The sequence below is a fragment of the Lepidochelys kempii genome, chromosome 6 (assembly GCF_965140285.1).
Source record: "Lepidochelys kempii isolate rLepKem1 chromosome 6, rLepKem1.hap1, whole genome shotgun sequence".
In the NCBI taxonomy this organism is placed as follows: Eukaryota; Metazoa; Chordata; order Testudines; family Cheloniidae; genus Lepidochelys; species Lepidochelys kempii.
This window is the reverse complement of record NC_136385.1, coordinates 93,299,473-93,316,552: the sequence shown is the minus strand read 5'-3', so window position 1 is coordinate 93,316,552 and position 17,080 is coordinate 93,299,473. Positions and strand designations below refer to the sequence as shown.

General features: G+C 52.4%; 1 protein-coding gene across 4 annotated transcripts; it reads right to left on the bottom strand.

The window, feature by feature from the left end:
• Positions 1-10,731: 10,731 nt before the first annotated feature.
• On the bottom strand, positions 10,732-16,997 carry AHSA1 (activator of HSP90 ATPase activity 1). Of its 4 annotated transcripts, XM_073349300.2 has the most exons (9): positions 16,857-16,997; positions 16,087-16,277; positions 15,790-15,872; positions 15,230-15,347; positions 14,243-14,331; positions 13,702-13,836; positions 12,548-12,649; positions 11,674-11,725; positions 10,733-11,153 (listed from the first exon to the last, which is right to left on the bottom strand). In XM_073349300.2, exons 1-9 carry the CDS (start codon positions 16,934-16,936, stop codon positions 10,981-10,983), a joined length of 1,023 nt encoding a protein of 340 aa, XP_073205401.1. In that variant the 5' UTR covers positions 16,937-16,997; the 3' UTR covers positions 10,733-10,980. The 4 variants fall into 4 exon arrangements, with proteins under 4 accessions (XP_073205402.1, XP_073205401.1, XP_073205405.1 ...); XM_073349301.2 differs by lacking the exon at positions 12,548-12,649 and having other exon boundaries at positions 10,732-11,153; XM_073349303.2 differs by lacking the exon at positions 11,674-11,725 and having other exon boundaries at positions 11,043-11,153.
• Positions 16,998-17,080: the final 83 nt, after the last annotated feature.

Below are 17,080 nucleotides of genomic sequence, written 5' to 3'. Positions count from 1 at the left end.
TTTGCCCTGCCAGGACCTCCAAGTATTCCACACACAAGTACCTGCAGCAGCTGGCGTTGCTGCACAGCAGCAGCTCCCGGGTGCCTTCGCAGCAGACGGTGCAGTAGGACTGCTAGCCGGCCTCGTCCATGGTGTACGGCTCCACCGCTTCCGCTGCAACTCTGCTCTCCTGCTCCCCAGCGACGAGCTCGGGGGATCCGTTCTGGTCCTCCCGGGTGCCTTCGCAGCAGACGGTGCAGTAGGACTGCTAGCCGGCCTCATCCATGGTGTACGGCTCCACCGCTTCCGCTGCAACTCTGCTCTCCTGCTCCCCAGCAACGAGCTCGGGGGATCCGTTCTGGTCCTCCCGGGTGCCTTCGCAGCAGACGGTGCAGTAGGACTGCTAGCCGGCCTCGTCCATGGTGTACGGCTCCACCGCTTCCGCTGCAACTCTGCTCTCCTGCTCCCCAGCGACGAGCTCGGGGGATCCGTTCTGGTCCTCCCGGGTGCCTTCGCAGCAGACGGTGCAGTAGGACTGCTAGCCGGCCTCGTCCATGGTGTACGGCTCCACCGCTTCCGCTGCAACTCTGCTCTCCTGCTCCCCAGCGACGAGCTCGGGGGATCCGTTCTGGTCCTCCCGGGTGCCTTCGCAGCAGACGGTGCAGTAGGACTGCTAGCCGGCCTCATCCATGGTGTACGGCTCTACTGCAACTCTGCTCTCCTGCAACTCTACAGCAGATGGTGCAGTAGGACTGGTAGCCGTCCTCATTGGACATGTAGCTTGGCCGAGGGTTCTGGGAATGTCTTCCCTGCCCGGCTCCTAGCAACGTCCAGGGCAAGGTGTACAGCTCCACCGCTTCCGCTGCAACTTTGCTCTCCTGCAAGTTGGAGGCTTCTGCCTCAGGCTGTTCTCCCAGCCAGCAGTACTGCACAGTCACATCTACCCCAGCCTACCCCTTGCTCCCATGAAGCCGTACACAGGCAGCCTGGACAGTAGTAAGGAGCAGTTCAACTATAGGCTGAGCAGGTGCAGAATGGTGGTAGCATGTGCCTTTGGACATTTAAAAGGGCACTGGCGCTGTTGGTCAGACCCCAGCGCAACCAACATTCCCATTGTTATTGCTGCTTGCTGTGTGCTCCATAATCTGTGAGAGTAAGGGGGAGACGTTTATGGTGGGGTGGGAGGTTGAGGCAAATCACCTGGCGGCCGATTTGGAGCAGCCAGACACCAGGGAGATTAGAAGAGCACAGCTAGGTGCGCTGCACATCAGAGAGTCTTTGAAAACCAGTTTCCTGACTGGCCAGGCTACAGTGTGACAGCTGTGTGTGTTTCTCCTTGCTGCAAACCCACCCCCTTTGTTGATTTTAATTCCCTGTAAGCCAACCAACCTCCCCCCTTCGAAATAAAGTAACCATTGTTTTGAAACCATGCGTTCTTTCTTTATTAATTTAAGAAAATGAGATAATGGACAAGGTAGCCTGGGTGGGGTCGGGAAGGAGGGAAGGACAAGGCCACATTGCTTATTGTAGCCACACTAAAAATCAGACTGTTTGAATGACAGCCTTCTGTTGCTTGGGTCATTCTCTGGAGTGGAGTGGCTGGGTGCCCAGAGCCTCCCCCCCGCCGCGTTCTTGGGCGTCTGGGTGAGGAGGTTATGGAACATGGGGAGGAGGGCAGGCGGTTATACAGTGGATGCAGCAGGGGGTCTGTGCTCTTGTTGGCTTTCCTGCAGCTCCAACTGATGCTTCGTGTCCTTTTGCTCCCCCATTAGCCTCAGTATCGCGCCCTACCTCTGCTCTTCATGCTCACTTAATGCTTTCCTGGCCTCTGCCACTGAATGCCTCCATGCATTAAGCTGTGCCCTATCAGTGTGGGAGGACTGCATGAGCTCGGAAAATGGCATCACGAGTGTGTTTTTTTTGCCTTCTAATCTGTGATAATCTCAGGGACGGAGATGATAGGGGGAGCCGAGAAACTTTCTATGCTCTATGATTCTGGGGGACTGCATGGTCACCTGTGCTGCTAAGCTCGCCACGCTGACCAAACAGAAAATGAAATTCAAAAGTTCCCGGAACTTTTCCTGTGTACCTGGCTAGTGCATTGGAGTTCAAAGTGCTGTCCAGAGTGGTCACATTGGAGCAATCTGGGATAGTTCCCGGAGGCCAATACTGTCGACTTGCGTCTGCACTACCCAAAATTTGACCCAGCAAGGTCGATTTTAGCGCTACGCCCCTCGCCGAGGAGGAGTACAGAAGTCGATTTTAAGAGCCCTTTATGTCAACGGAACAGGGTTGGTTGTGTGGACGCAGTCATTTTTAAATCAACCTAACGCGGCTAAATTCGACCTAACCCCACAGTGTAGACCAGGGCTGAGAGCATTACAGGGAGCTGCTTGGAGCAGGTGTTGAACATGGAGAGCTCCACCCCTAACTTGGAAACTACCTTTGATGCTTTTGCCGCGTACAGAAGAGGAATGGAGTCTTAGAACTAGTACTCCTTTTCTTTTTGCGAATACAGACTAACACGGCTGCTACTCTGATACCTTTGCAGCCGCCACAGCCGAAACCCAGTGAAGCCAGAGGATTTGCCAAGCCTTCCAGCAGTCGCAACACTTTTTATTGTTGTTAATAAGCATCCGTTCTGACCGTTTCCAAAGCCTAGCTATTTCCAGCTGTTCCCCCCACCCCTTCTTTTTGCTGGCTGCACATCTGTCAAGGTTTATTGGGTTTTCCAACACGTGGCTCCACTCCACATCTGCTTGGCGCCACAGCTGACCCCAGCCTGAGGAGCAACAGGCGGCCTCTGTCAATACATGATGCGGCGCAGTTCTGAGCGTCCTGCTGTTTTCCTGCAACATGAAGTACATGGATCCCAGAGCAGGGGACTGGATCCCAGCTGTGCAGAAAAAGAGCCTTGGAGAGAAATTACTCTCACTGCAGTGTGGCAGCCAGGAGTTATCACTGTGTATGATTTAGGGTCATGTCTAGTGGCCCCGACCAAGTTCAGGGCCTACTTGTGCTAGGTGCAGTAGGAGAGCCACTGCCCCAGGAAGTGTACGGTCTAGATAGACGAAGGGTGGGAGGCAGGGAGTACTCTTATCCCCATTTTACAGCTGGAGAATGGAAGCACAGAGAGATTAAATAAATGATTTACCTGCAGTCACATAGCAAGGCTGTGGCAGAGCAGAAAATTGACCCAGGTCTGAGTTCCAGTCCATTGCCTTAACCACACGCCCATTCTCCCTCAAGGTGTAGGGCCTGGTTGATTTGTCCCATCCCAATTTACCCTGCTTTCCAGGGGTTCATGGATCTCCGCTTTATCATTTCACTCTGGGCTCCTCATCACTGATGTCTGGGGCTGGATTTGCCCATTAATTCACATGTTTAAGGATCTTGATTTGCACAGGCTGCCATGCCCAGAATTTGATGGGCACAATGGTCTCAGCATGTGCTTGCATGTGCTTCTCAAGCCTCCCCCAAAGTGCTCATGCCGGCGCAGCTTGCTCTTTCTTTCACTCTTCAAAATGGGTGGGGAGTGGGCAGGGGGCAGTTCTACAGGTCTGGGTCAGTGAAGTTTTCAGAGGAAAACACCTTGTGTGGGAATCTGCCATGGGGCCAAGGAGGGTTAGTGGAACAAAGAGGCCAGTGAAGGAGTGTGTTTTCATATACGTGTATTTACAGCAGCAGGACCCCACTAATTATTCCCACAGCTCCCACCCCAAGAACAAGAAAACAAGAAATAAAACCTAGGGGGGCCCAATGACCCAGACGCTCTGTCAACAGAAGGGAAAGGACAATAGGCCAGAAAAGTGTGGCCAAGTGCACAAAGTTGAGTGAACCAGAAGGCCTGGGCCCCGAGCATTGAAGGGGCAAAGGGCGAGAGATGCTCAGCAAGTTCCTTAAGCCTAGTGTTGCACCTGGGGCAGGAGGGGGTGGGTTAGAGATTAGGCCAAAATTTGATAGTTCCAGACCAAATTCAGGGGCAATTCCTTCTTGGCCATCAGAGACCCCCATGTTTTCACTTGGCAGGTCATGGCAACTCCCCCGGGGATGGTAGTGGTGGGGTTCTCATCCAGCAGTGGATCTTTACATGTAAGAGTTACATCATCCATGACCTTCTAGCAGTAGGCTTGTTGGGCACAGTATTGCTGATGCTGGGGTATGGGGAGCCAGTGACTTGGTTTGAGTGCCTAGTGGTAGCCCCACCCTGTCCCTTGCAACATTCAGCTCCTCACTGCCTTCCTCTGCTCACGCTCTCTCCTTTCTTCCTAGCCCCACCGTCCATCTGGCCCCCTTTCAGCAAGCTCTCACTTCCCCAGGGCCATCGGCTCCTCAGGGAGCTGAGCTGCAGCTGTGGGGGAGTGTCATCAGAGGTCACGCTGTGTAACCCTGCCCAACAGGCCTGCAGGCCATGCTTTGGGCCCAGTGCCTGGAGGGAAACGTGCACCACTGGCCTGCCAGCTCCATGGCTGCAGCAGGAAGTGGAGACTCTCTCCCCCTCCCACCCCCACAGAGCAGCAGACAGCTGCCCCTTGGAACTGTGTGCAGAGAGCCCGGCTGGTTGGGCCCCATGCCCTGCTCTGTTCCAGGCCCCTGAAAGCATTTCAGCTATTCTTTTCTCGCCACTCTGTAACACAGCAGCGGGAATCCCGGCCTCACAACGGCCCCCGCACAGCTCAGTGGCAGAGCCAGGACAGCCGTTGGCTGGTAGCACGTCCAAAGCAAATCTGTCAGCAAGAGGCACTCAGCCACGCAGTTCCGCTCCAGGTAAAAATGCTTAGCCCTCGCCAGCGGGAGCAGCCCAGGGACGCCAGCCAGGGGCCGGGAACCAGCATCGGATTTCAAGGCTCTGAGTGAAGCTACAAAGCAAGATACAGCTGCTGGGAATTTTTTTTTTTTTTAAGTAATAGGCTGCTGGTGAAGCAGCTGATGACAGGCTGGGCAGCCCAAGCTCCCTCCCCAGGGCAGGTACAGCTCTGGCAGCTGCCCCTCTCCTGCTGCAGGGCCTCACCTCAGACTTGCAGGGCCAGAAGCAATAATTCATGTTTGTTTTAAATTAGCCAGTGGCTATAGGAACAGGTACAGTGAGGGCCACACTCCCAGCTCTGTCAGTGTGGCCCAGCTCCGCCCTGAAGGGACTCCCTGGGCTCCAGCATGCATACAGCCCCTGGCCTTGCTGCAGGGAGTAGCGGTTTTGATGGGAGTGGGATTGTGTGTGAGAACCCTCCCAGCTTGTTTTCCATAGGGGCCAGCAGGCATGGGCGCCCTGGGCTGGGTTCAAACCAGTGACCTTGAGCAGAGATGCTCCATTTCCCCTCACGTAAATGTGTTTGCAGGATCTCATGGCAGCTAACCACAGCCTCATAGACTTTGTCAGAAGAGACCATTGTGATAATCTATTCTGACCTCCTGCACATTGCAGGCCACAGAACCTCACCCACCTACTTCTGTAATAGACCCTTAACCTCTGGATGAGTTACTGAAGTCCGCAGATCATGGTTTAAAGACTTCAAGTTACAGAGAATCCACCATTTACATTAGTTTAAACCTGCAAATGATACATGTCCCATGCTACAGAGGAAGGCAAAACCCCTCCAGGGTCTCTGCCAATCTGACCCAGAGGAAAATTCCTTCTAAACCCCAAATATGGCAATCAGTTAGACTCTGAGCATGTGACCAAGACCCACCAGGCAGATACTTGGGAAAGAATTCTCTGTAGTAACTCAGACCCCCTCTCCATCTAGTGTCCCATCTCCAGCCACTAGGGATTTTTGCTATTGGCAGTCGCCTATAGGCCATATGCCATCGTAAGCAGTCCTGTCATACCATCCCCTCCATAAACTTATCAAGCTCAGTCTTGAAGCCAGTTAGGTGTTTTGCCCCCACTGCTCCCCTTGGAAGACTGTTCCACAACTTCACTCCTCTGATGATTAGAAACCTTCTCCCAATTTTGAGCCTAAACTTGTTGATGGCCAGTTTATAGCCATTTGTTCTTGTGTCCACATTGGTGCTTAATTTAAATAATTCCTCTCCCTCCCTGGTATTCCATCTGAATGTATTTATATCCCTCTGATATATTTATAGAGAGCAATCATATCTCCCCTCAGCCTTCTTTAGCTTAGGCTAAACAAGCCAAACTCTTTAAGTCTCTTCTCATAAGGTAGGTTTTCCATTCCTTGTATCAGCGAGTAGCCCTTCGCCGAATCTGTTCCGATTTGAATTCATTTTTCTTAAACATGGGAGATCAGCACTGCACACAGCATTACAGATGAGGTCTTGCCAGTGCCTGGATAATGGTACTAACATTTCCCTGTCTCTACTGGAAGTGCCTCACCTGATGCATCCTAGACTTGCATTAGCCTTTTTCAGAGTCACATCACATTGACGGCTCATAGTCAGCCTCATAAGAACGGTCATGCTGGGTCAGACCAATGGTCCTCCTAGCCCAGTGTCCTGTCGTCAACAGTGGCCAGTGCCAGGTGCTTCTTCCTATCTTCAGCCATAGCCGGGCTCTGCGGTAAATGCAGCTGCAGCTCATCTGGATGAACAGCTGTGTGAACGGAGCCTCAGGGATAAAGGTCTTTCTGCTCCAATGGGCCCCTTCTGGCTAGACCCCGTGTCTTCTCTTGCCCCTGCAGCCATTTGAGGAACCCCACTCCCAACACCAACCACGGGCACAAGCACCTTCTCCCCACCCACACCAGTAACTGCATGGCGGTGCCCTGAACTAACTGGAGTGCTGTTGCTCTGAGACCAGCCTGGGTATGTCAGCACTGCCGCAGCCAGGTGTAGGAGAATTGCGCAGCTGCACGGCATCCCCTCGTTCCCAGGCCTGGGCATGCCCAGCCCAGCAGGGATGTGTGAGGCTCTGTGGCAGAGAGGCTGAGACAGCGGGTGCTGGGAGTTACAGGAGGCAGTGCAGTCAGTGGGGCAAGTGGCAGGAGCTCAGGGCTGCCTCCACTGCCCTGCAAAAGCTTCAGCTGCCAATTCTCAGGCAAGTCGCCCTGCACCACGTGGCTTTAAACTTCACCAACGTGGGGAGGTGGGTTTCCTTCCGCCTGGGGACAGCATTGACAGGCTGCTGGGGGCTTCTTCCCTTCCCCCACATTCTCAGCTGTTACTTCACTGCAGGCAGAGAGCCCAGAGGAGCTGGAAGGCGGCTTAAGTGAGCCCTCTGTTAAAGGAGCTGCCACTGGGGAACCCCCCTTGCCCCCCCAAGGCTCAAGCCCTTTTCCTTGCCATGAGCCTTGAAAATGTCACTGAGCCAGGTGAAAGGAACAAGCAACTGAGCTGCATTTCCCTGGCGGGAGAGTCCTTCAGATCCCCCAGTTTGGTACATAGAGTGAATGAGTTGTGCTTGGAGTGTGGTGCAGAGGTTCAAGCCCCCCCCCCCCCCCCCCCGCCCCATCATCAGCCCAGGCATCCCTGGAACGCAGGCACTCTTGAGAGGAATTGGTTACATGCGGGGGAATAGGGTTGTGTGGAGGTGGGAGCTGCTTCTCAAGCCTACCCCAAAGTGCTCATGCTGGCACAGTTTGCTCCAGCCTCACTGAGGCTGGCCCTGAGCTGGGTGCTGCTCACTTGGGCAGGTGTCCCTGCTGTGGGCATGCCCAGCATTGCAGCAGCAGCTGAACTGCCTGCCTGTGTGTCCCCCCACTGTGCTGCAAGGCGAGATGCGGACACACGCACCAGGAGGGGGCGCTGAGTTGCTGCTGCACTGAGTGGATTTCTGCCGCTCCCCGCAGGCACCCAGCCTAGGTTTGAAGAGCTAGTACTGGTCTGGGAGGGCGCCAAGAGTGACATTCACCCACCCCACCATGCACTAAGAACCTGCTGTCCCTCCTGCCTTCCCCCCCACCCCCAAACCCAGGCCTCAGCCCAGCACTCAGCTGCCCCAGGGGGAGCTGCATGCTCTCACTCCCCACAGGCAGAGGCTGCAGTCTGACCCCATCCATCAGCAGGGGGGCTAGGCTCTCACCTACCCCCACTGCTATTGCTGTGAGGCGCAGCAAGCAGGGGTAAGTGTGGTGGGCTGAGGGTGAAGAGTGTTTTCCTCAGGGAAGGGCATCGCTGTTGCCTACCAAGGTGGAGAATGCATGGCTAGAGCCTCTCCAGGCTCTCCTCCCTCGGAGTGAAATGCCTGAGCCTACATCCATGGAGCCAGAACTGAGACCCACGGGGAGGTAAGAGCCCCTAGCCTCTGCAGCACAACCATGTCCCCCATCGCTCTGAAAGGGTGGTGAGTACAGCACTGAATGGAGTTAAATGAGCATGCTTGGGGCTGTATCCTAAACCCTGCTAGCTCGACCTGAGACTATGAGTGGGTAAGCCTGGCCAGATAAAAAATTCAGGCTGGAAGGATGGAGAAACCCCATTAATTTTCCTTTAGGCTAGTCTCCAATGTGCCATGTCTGAGTTGCTTAAGGCAACTGTGACAGCATTCACCCCACCTAAACAGCTCTCCAGAACTGGGGCACTGAGCTTACAATTTTTCAAGGGTATTTGGGGGAAGGCCCCTGGCCTTTGTGGGATAGTGGTTTCTGTGGCTTCCCAAGAGGGGCTTTAATCACTGAAAGGAAATAAACTTGAGGGCTATGCAAGCCTCAGGCAGAGCAATCGGCCTTCATTGTGCCCCTAAGGAGCATGGGCTGCATCTCAGGAGGTATCACAGAGGATAGCAATAACAAACATCCACATAGAAAGATAAGATGTAAGACTTGGCCCTGGACCAGCCAGGCCACTGGGCTTTTCCATAATTAACGGCAAGCCATCTCTAAAATATCCCAACCCTCCTATGCTGAGCTGAAATAAGAGTCTTAGGCACCTTTTAATCCCTCATGTTGATTTATGTCAAATCATTGTCCAAAAATGTCCTTGGTTTTCTGTAAGCAGACTGAGGGTCTGCCCCATGGGCTGTTTTTGAGCATTGGAGTTACACTGACTCTTTTGTTGTGGTAAGGTTTAATATGATCTAGTATGCTGGGGAAAAGCCCCACAGAGAATGACAGCATCTGCAAATGGAAGGATGCAGATTTGACCTGATGCCATTCACAGCAATAATTCCTTCCGTGATTTAGGCTCCTTTCATATCCCTTGGCAGGCCTCGGGTTCATCACTGGCACCTGCCCTGCTCCAGCTGTGGCAATGTTCCAGTGTTTTAAATGACCAAGTGTGTTGCTTTGCTGAGTGCAGCCAATCAGACTGTGCCCAGGCAGGAAACGTTGCAGCTGTGCACTAACTTAGTTCTCCTAAGCAGCCTTTAAGCAAGACACTGTGCTTCCATGGTCTTTGTGCTTGTGGGCTGCCTGTCCCTCAGGAGTTGTCTATGGGCCATTCTGTGATGGCAGTAGCAGGATTCCCAAAGCAAACTGGGGTTTGTGAAGAAGAGAGCAATTAAAATTCCACTCAAGCTGCTGTCCTCTTCTCCTCCACTTCCTAACCCTGCAGTGGCAGGTGGTTAGAGCAGCCCGCCTTGTGGTGCTCCACATCCAGCTGCTATGATCAAATCCTACTTTATTGGGGGCCAATGCTGCCACCCCGTGGTCAGCTCGGTGCATAGTTAGCCCACCCCGAGTGAGGATATGTTCAGACTGAGTCAACGTGCTGATTGCTGGAGCACCATCACTTTCCTCCCAGCACAGGTTCTCGCCTGTGAGTCTTCCCATCACTGTTGGAGGGATCGGCTAGTGTCAGCCTAGTGCAGTTTATTATCAGCAGTGCTGTTCTGGAAAACAAAAGTCACCCATTTATGCATGCTGTTTTTGAAAAAGACAGACAAGGCTGCACAAAGGGATCAGTGGCACAATCTCCCCTTGAATTTTGTGCTTGCGTGCCAGAGACAAAGGGATTAACAGAAATGATCAGACGAAGACACTAGTTAGTGTAGAAAGGAGACCTAGAGGGGGTAGGTCACGGTACAACTAACACCGAAGCACAAACAGCCTCCAACAGGATAAAAGGTCCCCTCCTCTGTAATACTGCATGACTCTGGGCATGGGGCCAGCAGTTCTGTCTCTGCCAGAGCTCAGGGGGGATGGAGCAGGGCTCTCTGTTCCCTCCAGGTCACTGGAGGGGAAGTAGTGTTGGCAGTAGATGGCATATGGGAGAAGCTCACCCTGTTCTGAGGCAAAAAGAGGCCTTCAGTTTCCTGACTCATGCCAGAGTTAAAACCCACAGGCCGTAAGTACTCTCTTCCCCACCCCTAGAATTAGCAGAGCAAGTGGGGTTCAGCCTGGGCCATTGCCCCTTCATGGTATCCCCTTGGAAAGAGGCCCTACCTCACTGCTCCCCAAACACCAGTGCTAGAGCCAGCAGTTTGCTTTGGCCTAGGCTCCATGCCCATTCCCTGTCCTCTCTTTGAGGGGGAAGTTTTCCTAGCTGTGGTTTGGAAGAGCTGGAGAGTTACTGATTTTCTTGGACAGTAAGTGATGTCCATTCTCACGAAGTAGGCCAGCCTAGTGAGTTGGTGAGACTAGGCTGGGACTGTATGCAGGGAGGGGTTTCCTGAAGAGGAAACAGGAGGGTTTTTAAACATTCTCTCCCTGGCATTTGGTCCATTGCTGTTTACCAGTAGCAGGCCTAGGGGATCAGTGGACTCTCTGAAACTTGCTGCCTTAAGCTAATACTGTACACTTGCTGTGAGGTTGATCCCCTTTGCTAAAGCACAAACTAGTAACTCCTGTTGAGGCTGGTGCTCATCTCCATGAGCAGCACCCTTCCAGATTCAATTGAGTGTGAGATCAGAGCCTGTAAGAACCTCCCTTTGTTTTTTTTTTAAGTTACGTTTATTTAGCAATAAAAGTATGTACATGTAAGAGAACCCCTCATTGACTCCCCTGTAGCAGGAGACATGCACAGAGCAGTAAGGGGCTACAAGCAGTGCTGCTCAGCGGCCTTCCTCGTCCTGCTCTTCACAGCAGCGGCACCAAAGAAGGGACAGACGAGAAGCAATCAGTCCACACGGCAGAATCTTCGGACAGAGACTCTCTCTGGCAGCCGCGGTTAAAACAAGCGGGCACCGTAGCCAAACGTCTGTTTAATGCCCTCAAAGTAGTAGTGCTGCCACCCTTGCTTTGTTCTCTCCTCCTCACTGGAAGGGATGCCCTTCCCCTCCAAGCGCACTTCTGTCTCGCCGCCTTTATCAGTGAAGTTCAAGGTAACAGTTGCAAAGTGCCCTAGAAGAGCCAAAGGAAAATCTCCCCATCAGCACCATGCAATAAGGCACAAACCCTGGACAGCACAGCCACATCCTCACCCAACACTGCTGGTAAGAGCAGCACACCTGTCCCATCACCAGAGGGCACGGAATCCCTCCCAAAACCTTCCCCTGGTGCACACCCCTTCCCTCATGTCTTGTACGACACTTGCTTTCCTTCCAGGAGGAGGGAGTGTCCCCCTCAACACTGCTTGCAAGACTGCCAAAGGGGTTGCAGCAGACAGCCTTGAGGCAGAGCATGGTGCTGCTGCAGTGTTCCCAGTCCGTCCATCTGCCCAGGAAGCAACACAGCATCCAGACTCACTCAACTGGGAGAGGCCTGGGGTTACTGTGGGGTGTTACGATCACCAAGCAGATACTAGTGCAACCTAGAGAACCGCCCCCCTCCAGTCAAACCAGCCAATGTGCAGCCATGGCAGGATTCATTCAGTTACAGACAAGGGCTGGAACTCTGTAGTCTGGTTCTTCAGGCTACCTACCAGATGGCCAAGATTTAAATCTCCACTTCATAACAATCTGCTTCTCGGGGACCTAGGTAAAGAGAAAGGAATAAACAGGCAGCCGTTTGCCCTGCTAATCCCGCTCCATTCCATGTTAGCCAATGCTCAGAACTGAGCATGATCCAAAGCATCAGACTCACTTCAGAGACTCACAGAAAGCAAAACTAGAGGGAGAGGGACTCTTAGAGTCCCTATATCCTGTTATGTGAACGCTGGGCCCCGTTAGGCTGAAGCACTGAGGGGAGAAGAGACACTATTGCTACCGCAACACTGATTCAAAGTATTCTCCCCACCATATACAATCCTTATGGGGATCGAGTTCTGAATGCTCTATTAGGTGTTACCATAATGAGGCCCTAAGATCTAAGGCCCATTATGCTGGGAGCTGTACTAATATAATGAGACAGAGTCCCTGCCACAAAGAGCTTGCAAACTAAACAGACAATGAGTGGGAGAAGAGACAGAGGCAGAATGACTTGACCTTGGACTCGAACTTGCCCAAAGTCACACAGAGCCAGGAATAGAAGCCAGATCTCCCAGCTCCCAGAAATGAAGACGACCTTCATCAACAAGGGTGACTGTAGGAGAATGGCAGTCACAAGGGAAGGCGTTTCAATCAGGAAGATAGTTAAGGAGGCGAGTAGAGCCCTGCAAATCCACGGACATCTGCATCTGTGGATGCGGTTGTATTGTTTACCATCTTTACAGATCAGACGTGGATCCAAATTTTTGTATCCACGCAGGGCTGTAGAGATGAGGTACAGAGCAGACGGATAAAAGACTGCAGGGAAGGTGTAACTTGGCCACCAAGGCTCCTTCTGAACAAGATACAGTTGCACCAGCTGGTACTCACTAGATCAATGAACTTGCCGCTGACACTGCCATCTAGCAAGTGGAACTTCCCTCCTTTATCAGCCTCTATGATTGCCGGCGCATGGGTGAAAGCCTGGACCATCTGCAGAGAGACAGGCCTTGTGACATTGCAGGACTCATGTGACTGGAAGCACCACAACCTTCTCCTCATAACCTGCGCCAGGGACTCAAACCTGTTGGCAGGGGAGTTGCTGCTGCTGCTGAATGTCTCCCACCCCAGCACAAGAGCACCAGGCTCTCTGGAACAAGCGCTTGGCTGAAAGCTTAGGGTCTGCATTTTGAGGATGGGGATGGAGCAGTGTCTCCACTTTCTAGCCCATTTCTGAAGAGCTCCATGGGGATGTGGACCAAGGAAAAGCTCCCTCAGAGCCAGGAAAGCAGGATTTGAGCCCTGAGGCATGTAATGCCAGCACCCCATTAACAAAGTGTTTTCCCTGCTTCTCACAGGATGGGGGCCATGCCAGATCTATAGAGGGCCCCCTAACTCTCACTGTGCCCTTTCTAACAGTTTCTCCTAAGTGCATTTTACATTACTCCAAGACATTCTCATGTGATCTGATGATCCCCAATTAAAGCCTGGCTCTCAGGAAGCGGGATGTGATTTTCCAGAAACAGAACTGGGTACTGGGGCCTACAGAGACCCCACACGCTTATTGCCATAGGCAATGCCACCGCTAGGGCTGCTTCCTGAAGAGAGAGGACTGGAGGTAGGCTGGCATCGACAGCCTTGTAAACCATGCAGGGAGAGCGAACACTCGTAGATTGGCAGTTCCTGTGGTTTAACTCATCTACAGCAGCCAGCCTAGGAAAGTTGTTCAGAGACAGTTAAGTCCATATAGTAGAGTCCCTTGTCTAGTATGCCATTCCCCTCACCCCTGCCCCCCCACCAGAGCATAGAGAGAAACAGACTGTGTGCTTGAGATTACTTTCAGGAGGCCAGGACACTGCCTCCTCTACTCCTGAGCTGGCAAGAGAGTCAATATCAAGTGGTTTGTGGGTGGGAAGGTCTCTATTCCTCAGAGGTGGCATCTGCTGCCAAATCACTCCTGAGCAGCTTGAGTCTAAGCTGTTCTAATGCAGAAGTGTACTACTCCCAGCTCCTCTGGGCCCACCTCCCCGACCATGCTAGTTTACCTCCTGCGTAGTGAAAATTCTGTAGAGCTCCTCCGGAGATGTTAAGAAAATGTCCTTCAAACTGATCTTACAGGTGGGAATCTTGATGCCTACGGGGTTAGACTGAGGTGCTGCAGTGACAGTACTAGCAGTGGTCTAAGGAAACATTAAGAAGCTCAATGTTGAATTGTATCCTTTGTGCATACATAGCACTTTAGAAACATCTTATTTCCCAGAACCCTCAAATAAACGCTGTTGATCACACACTTAAAGGACAGGAATAAGCATCTTGGAAAAATTTGTTTAGGAGCTACCATGCTTCATGGAGTAACAAGAAGTTTTAACACTCAGCCTTGTTACTGACTATACTAGATTTGAGCTAGGGAACATCCCACATTGCAAATTCAAATACCCAGGCAAGCAATCACAGACTGCATCCATTGCTGAAGGTACTGTAGAGTCTAAGTAGGCAGCCTGACCTATCACACACACATCAGATGCATCTAACATGCTGCTCCTTTCTCCAGGACTTCAAGAACATCGATGGGATGCTTTATTTTACCTTGTGGTCTTCTGCCTTAGCTGCCAGCTGAGGAGCTGGCTCTGTTTGTTCCCCATTTACTGTAGGTAAAATCATGCCTTGGGTGAACTCTGGAAAGACAGAAATATGCAATGAACCTAGCAAAGATCAGGTCAATGTTTTAGCTGCTCAACATGCTGCAGGACACACAAGGCTGGAAAAGCCTGACCCTGGATTAAGGTCATGACTGGAAAGGTTGTACTGAACAGAACTTGAGTGCCTAATGTGAACTGGGAGAAGAGTGCAACAAACCCCTTGAGCGTGCACGGCCACCCATTTCAGGGAGATTTGAATTCTGTTTATAAGAAGTGCGTTCAGGTGGTCAAAAAAGATGATTGGTTTACATAAAAACAACTGCTGCAAAAATCTCAAGTTGTCAGTTCACCACAAATCCAGCTGGAACTAGATACAGTTTCTATGTATTGTTAGTATCCTGGAAAAGAGGAACACGTGACACACAGCTAGTGCCCCAAAGGAGTCAATGACAATTATATATAGAAAAGGAGACACCACATATTTCTTTGACAAGTTGAAAGAAGAGAGAGCCTGACTCCACCATACCACAGTAATGTCAGTCACTGTTGCCTCAGAGTCTCTCTCCTCCTTCACCTACACATGAACAATTGTACCGTCATCATAATCTTCTCAACAGCTGGGCTTCAACTCAGTTATGGATATGCTTAGCTTTACAGAGTGCCGTGGAACACCCAGTCTGTTTATCCCCCCAGGCTCATGGAGGTACAAGTGGATACAGTTACTAAGCTAAGCTAGAAAGCTTGGAGATCAGTTTACTGCAAAGACTTCAAAGAAGCCTCCTGCTCTGGGTCATCTGATTGCAGTTCAGCAATGAAAAGGTAACCATTACTGTAGCTTCCTGCTTCTCCCACTGAAGAACTCTGAGGTGGAAGCAACTCTCCCCCAGTCGCTATTTAGCAGCTGCAGGGGGGTTTCTCCCTCACGGTTATGTACCTGTTTTGAGCATGCTGATGTAAGTGCTCATTGCATTCCTGATCTTTTTCGTGCCCTCTTGCTTCATCAAGACCACTAAGTTGGTGTCAGGCTCATCTTTGGCAAGGCTGATGGAGACCTAAGCAAAACAGACAAGGGCCTGGTAAACAAAATCACACTCACATGGTCCTTTTAAGATGGGATTTAGCATCATAACTAATGCTTCAACCTGGAAAGCATTTCCAGAGGAAGCTATGAAGGAGCTTTAATAACTTTGTTATAACTCATTGCCTCATGTGCTACCCGTTCACAATAATTTCAGTACCTATTCAACTGTCTATAGCTGCTATGGCTCCACTTCTGACAAAAATCAGCATTGAAAACCAGATCTCTTTAAGCTAAAACATATACTGCCTATCTGGTAGAGGTGCAGGATAAACCTAGGTGGTCTACCAAAGAACAATGATGGGCTACATCCTTATAGGGCTGCTTTAGAGAGTTAAGATGGGAATATTTAGTGCTGTGAGACCCTTTGGTAATGAAGTGGCACAGTCAGCAGTATTAGCCATAACTGTGCTTACCTCAACTTCATCAACATCATTTTCATCCGAGAGGTTGGGAATCTCCACATGCCCCTTATACTTCACTCCCGACTTTGAGGTGCCTGTAGAGAGCAATTATACTCTGATTAAAAAGGCTTGTTTGGTTCAGCTTTCCTTGCTCTGACTGCTGCAGAGGGGCAACCTCATATCATTTCTCAGAAAAGTGACTTTCCTCTCAAATCCCCGCCGACCCACTTTTGGGAAAGCCTTGGAAAACACTGTCCATAATCCTGTGCTAGACCCTTGCCCTGAGAGAAAACAGAGACTATGACTCACCTGTCCATGACAGCTTGATATTCCACTCGTAGAAAAATATCAGCTTCCCTTTGCGGTTGTTGATGGATGCTTCTCCATCCAGTTTACTCACTTCTGTCACTTCACAGGCCCCCTCCGCATTCTCCACTCTCACCGCCAGAAACAGAACTTTCAGCTTCTCTGTAGACCAATTAGAAGCATCCCGTTCAGTCCTGTAAAGATTGAAGTGGTGTATGAGCACTCCGGAAAATTTTGCTTTTGCGCCCCGCCCCACCTCCACCCACCCAATCTCTTTCCACATTCCCCTCCCTACATCAAGACCGGTCTCTGATGCCCTGTCCCACGCATCATCCCAGGCTCCCTTCGCTGAGCCTGCTGCTGCGGGGATCCAGTCCCTTCCCTTCTCCCACCTGGCCGCCCAACCCGACTCTCCCGCCCTCAGGCAGGCTGCAGGAGGAAAAGGGCTCGGGGCAAGATGCTCGCGCCCCGTGACCGACGGGTCAGGCCGTGCTCAGTGATGACCCTTGTCGTGGCCCCCCAACGAGGCACTGGGCGCCCCTGAGCGGGGGCCTCTGCTGCCCGCCAGTGCCGTGCACGCGGCGGGGCAGGTGCGGTGCTGCCCCCAGGCAGGGTCCCCACGCTCGGGAGCGGCCTCCCCCGCCTGCGCCTCTCCCGGCACGGGCCGGGCCGCCAGCGCGTCCTCAGGCAGCGATCGCTGCCGAGCACGGAGCGGCCTCCTGCGCCCGGCCTCGCTGGCCCGATGGAGCCAGGCCCCCGCGCCCGCTGCTCACCAGTGCCAGTTGTTGACATTGGTGGCGTCCGCCCGCTGCTCCACGATCCAGCGCGGGTCGCCCTCCCCCCACTTGGCCATCGGAGCCTCCGGACGCGCCGCCGCCGCCGAGCCCAGCTCCTCCGCGCCGCCCGCCTATGGAACCTACTAGAACCGCCGGCCGCTGCCTCCCGGCTTCCGCCGCCGGCACGCAGTCCTTCCGGTCCCCCGACACAGTCCGGCCGG

What these genes read in the sequence shown, in the direction of transcription:
- AHSA1 (XM_073349300.2), bottom strand. Translation starts at nt 16,936, where the DNA reads ATGGCCAAGTGGGGGGAGGGCGACCCGCGCTGGATCGTGGAGCAGCGG. An exon ending in CATCAGCATGCTCAAAACAG is followed by an intron (nt 14,332 to 15,229) that starts GTACATAACCGT and finishes CTGTCTTTCCAG; the next exon opens with AGTTCACCCAAGGCATGATT. An exon ending in ATTTAAATCTTGGCCATCTG is followed by an intron (nt 11,154 to 11,673) that starts GTAGGTAGCCTG and finishes TGGCTCTTCTAG; the next exon opens with GGCACTTTGCAACTGTTACC.